Source organism: Marmota marmota, unplaced genomic scaffold (assembly GCF_001458135.2).
Source record: "Marmota marmota marmota unplaced genomic scaffold, marMar, whole genome shotgun sequence".
Lineage (NCBI taxonomy): Eukaryota > Metazoa > Chordata > Mammalia > Rodentia > Sciuridae > Marmota > Marmota marmota.
In genome coordinates this window covers 53,745,987-53,750,192 of record NW_025999968.1, presented here as the reverse complement: position 1 = coordinate 53,750,192, position 4,206 = coordinate 53,745,987, and the positions used below count along the sequence as shown (strand labels likewise).

Here is a 4,206-nt window from a genome sequence, read left to right as displayed (position 1 = left end):
GGTGTCCCCGGAAGGGGCTGTCCTGGTCTTGCAGGAGCAATCGGCCTAACCTTCCCTCGCCCCAAATAACCCAGAGTCATCTCCTCCAAACGACAAAGACTTCGCTGTAACCCGACACGCGTACCCCCGGACGCTGAGCGCCGGGGACCCACTGAGAGGCCTCCCGCGAGTCGCGTCGCTGAGGCCCCGCAACCCGAACCTCGGGCGGAAGTACACCTCCCACAAGCCCAATCGGCCGAACCACCTCCGCTCGGGGAGGGGGTGGAGGCGGAGCTGCAGCCCTGGGGCAGGCCGGAGCCTCCGGGGTGTCCTGCCTGTGTCCTCCAGGTCAAGTTCGCGGTGGGGGAGAGTTCCAGTTGCCCTGGTAAACCAGGTCATCCGCCGGAATCGGGCAGGATGATAGGCTCCGTGCTCCGAGAGGCCCCCCAGAGTAAGGCCGCAGATGGTGTAGCCCAGCCGAGAACCTGGCTGCGGGCCGCCGCGCCAGCGCCTGGGGAGTGAAGGGCGACCCGCCCACGCATGCGCAGAGGCGGAGCATGGGGGCGGGAGTCGCGGGGCCCCTTCCCCATCCCGGTGAAGGTGAGTAGGGGCTAGGCGGGGCGTGTCCCGGGTCCGGACCGACACTGCGCTGTAACCTTCTCCGTCCGAACCAATGCTCAAGTCCGTTGACCCCAATCGTTGGAGGTTCCCAGGAGCTCTTTTGGCGTTTACATATAAAATTCCCACTTTCAGTTAAGCCATTCTAGTATTCTATAGCCATTGTCTATGTACATGTCCCCTTTATTGGACCATGCATTTTTAAAATAGCAGCGAACATTTGCTAGGGCCATCTCCCCTGTCATCTTTGCTTTCCCAGCACTCGTAGATAGCTCCTTCCTAATGAGCTATGGAGCCTTAAGTCTTTTGGACGCTTGATCCTGCTCAGTCTAGATAACCAGGTACATATTCTAGTGCTCTCTGTTTTATGTGCCTAAGTCTTCTTATGAGAAGACTTCCGAAACGATGAAGACCATGACATATTAATTGGAAAAAATGGTTTGTTTGAAGTTTATAACCTGCTGAGGATACAATTAAACGTCCTTATTGTGCCCCCCCTCCAACCATTTTGCTTACACTTCATTATACAACCTGGTTAAATTGCTTAACCTTTGGACTACATTTTCTCATACAATGAGAAGATTGGATTAGGTGATCACTAAGAACTTCCCAGCTCTAAAATTCTGTAATTAGTGAGGAGTGGAGTCCAGATTATGTCACAATATGTTAATGCTAAACATCATCGACTTCCATTTCTCTTGTTAACATCAGTGAAATACACATTGTAAGAATTTTGTCAGCAACATTAGAAAGAACTGTCCCTTGCTGGATGTACTGGTGCAGTTCTATATTCCCAGAGACTCAGGAGGCTGAGGCAGGAGGATGGCAAATTGGAGACCAGGCTCAGCAACTTACACCCTGTCTCAAAATAAAAAATAAAAAGGGCTGGTGGATGTAGCTCGGTGTTAAAGTGCCCCTTAGTTCAATCCCCAGTACCACACACACACACAAAAAAAAAAAAAAAGAATGAATTTTCCCTTACTAGATTTATAATTTCACATCTTCTTTTATTACTAAAAATAAGAAATCAACTGATAATAACTTTGTTCAACCTGAATTTGTTGTCATTTTATAGGTCATTGTGAAGAAGAACTCTGGGTACAATGATGAACAGAATGCATGTGAGGATGGCTCAAATCTTACGATCTCACCAGATAAGTGCTTCACGGATTCCTAATGGAGTGAAAATGCTTCTGTATCTTGGTGTCATTAGAAATAGAATGATATCAACCCATAAGTCCAATAAGAAGATCAGAGAATATTATAGGCTGCTGAGTCTGGATGAAGGATGCTCTGCAGATGATGTCAGGGAATCTTTTCGCAAGCTTGCCAAGAAATACCATCCAGATAGCGGCTCTAGTACTGCTGATTCTGCAACATTTGTAAGAATAGAGGAAGCTTATAGGAAGGTACTTTCCCATGTGGTAGAACAATCACATGCCAGACAGAATAAAGTTGAAGAAATGGAAGAAGAAGAAGAAAAATTCAAATATAATACACCCCAGCACAGGCATTATTTAAGTTTTGAAGGTATTGGTTTTGGGACTCCAAGTCAGCGAGAGAAACAATATAGGCAATTTAGGGCAGATCGTGCGACTGAGCAAGTGATGGAATATCGAAAGCAGAAGCTACAAAGCCAGCACTTCACTAACAGCGTAACTGTCAAAGATGTCAGACAGAGCAAAGAACAAAAGATAACTCAGGCAATCGAGCGTTTAGTGGAGGACCTCATTCAGGAATCAATGGCAAAAGGAGACTTTGACAATCTCAGCGGGAAAGGAAAACCTCTAAAAAAGTTTTCTGGGTGTTCATATATTGATCCCATGACTCACAACCTGAACAGAATATTGATAGATAATGGATACCAACCAGAATGGATCCTAATGCAAAAGGAAATAAAAGATACTATTGAACAACTCAGAGAGGCGATTTTAGTGTCTAGGAAAAAACTTGGAAATCCTATGACACCAGCAGAACAGAAACAGTGGAACCAAGTTTGTGAGCAGTTTCAAGAAAACATTCGAAAACTAAACAAGAGAATTAATGATTTTAATTTAATTGTTCCCATCCTGACCAGACAAAAAGTCCATTTTGATGCACAGAAAGAAATTATCAGAACCCAGAAAATATATGAGACCCTTATAAAAACAAAAGAAGATGCAGATAAAAGCCCAAATGACATTAATCAGGAAGAAGAGAAAACACCTGGAGTCAAGACAGGTCTTTTAAACTGGATGAATCTGTGGAAACTTATTAAAATATGATCATTTTGATGTTCACTGTCACAGTGCTGCTTCAGTTCTTTGTCAGTTGCACTGACATCAGACGTAGAGGTGGAGATGTGTTGCTATATCATACGAATTTGAGAATTGTGTGCCTCTGTAAACTTTTCACTAAACTAATCACTTCCTTGGCAATGTGTGAGAAACTGCAGACTGAGTCAGAGAGTTATCAACCAGCTTTGCTCTGCGAATATAGCAAGAAGAGAACTGACTTCTAGGGGAAACAATTTAACCCATGTCAGAGTCTAAATGCATCTCAGGTAAAATGAGCTAGAACTGAAACTCAGACTTGAGAATCATTCAGGTTATTCTGAAAGTCTTAGTGCAGTTTCAAGAGCTAATAACTTAAAAGCAGTTACTGATTGCCATTTTCAAACATAGGTACTTAGACAACAACAAAACCTAAATATGCATTATCAAAACAAAAAACTAATGAAATATAATGAAATTTAACTAACCAAACCTCTGAATGATGAATGTTTTTTGCGAGTTTGCTGCATTTATACTTCTGAGCTTATTAAAGCTCAAAACTATTCTAAGATTTTTGGAACATCCTCTTTTTTTTTTTTTTTTTTTTTTTTTTAATATTTATTTATTTATTTAAGTTTCGGCAGACACAACATCTTTGTATGTGGTGCTGAGGATCGAACCCGGGCCGCACGCATGCCAGGCGAGCGTGCTACCGCTTGAGCCACATCCCCAGCCCCTGGAACATCCTCTTAAAAGCTAAGTTCAGGAAATTTGCTTAGTGGAGTTTTGTACTCTTCTTATTACAAAGACCTTCGCTGTGAGTATTGAATGAAGAAAATACCAAACAGCTAGGTTGTACTTTTGCCTAACTTCATGATCCATTCTGGCTGCAGAAATCAATTATATCAGCTAGTTGATTTAGAAATTCTAGAAATAGACTCCAGTGTCCACTTTTAAAGAGGCTTATTTGTTTATTTTTTTAGTTTTCAGAGATAGTAAAAATTCTTAGGCTCAATGCAAATATAAGATTTCACTTCAAGTTTCATCTCTGATCACAAGGTTGAAGTGTTAGGTTTCCATAAGCCTGCCTGTGTCTTAAATTCCTCAGAGGCTTTTCAGTTCATGTGAAGATCCTAATTTATTGTCTGTGGACCCAATTTCCTGTCTTACAGACTTTTTAATAAACAAATATATGTAAATTTTATGCATTTGCATCTTTTGCAAATGACAAAAGATTGAAATTCTTGAGGTTTTTGTCCTGTCCACTTTCAGGAAATTTGACTTTTTAAAGTTTGGTTAATTGCTTTTGCCACAAAATTGGGCACCTAGAAGGAAGCAGAGGATGGTGAAAAGGAGC

The 4,206-nt window shown here is 42.2% G+C and overlaps 1 protein-coding gene across 1 annotated transcript; it reads left to right on the top strand.

Annotated features, from left to right (window-relative positions):
- The first annotated feature begins 283 nt into the window (after window positions 1-283).
- Window positions 284-2,870, top strand: Dnajc28 (DnaJ heat shock protein family (Hsp40) member C28). Its single transcript, XM_015478707.2, has 2 exons — window positions 284-579; window positions 1,673-2,870. Exon 2 carries the CDS (start codon window positions 1,701-1,703, stop codon window positions 2,859-2,861), a length of 1,161 nt encoding a protein of 386 aa, XP_015334193.1. The 5' UTR covers window positions 284-579; window positions 1,673-1,700; the 3' UTR covers window positions 2,862-2,870.
- The last annotated feature ends 1,336 nt before the right edge of the window (window positions 2,871-4,206 follow it).

Excerpts from the sequence above, each read along its gene's own strand:
- Dnajc28 (XM_015478707.2), top strand. The coding sequence starts at position 1,701 with ATGATGAACAGAATGCATGTGAGGATGGCTCAAATCTTACGATCTCAC.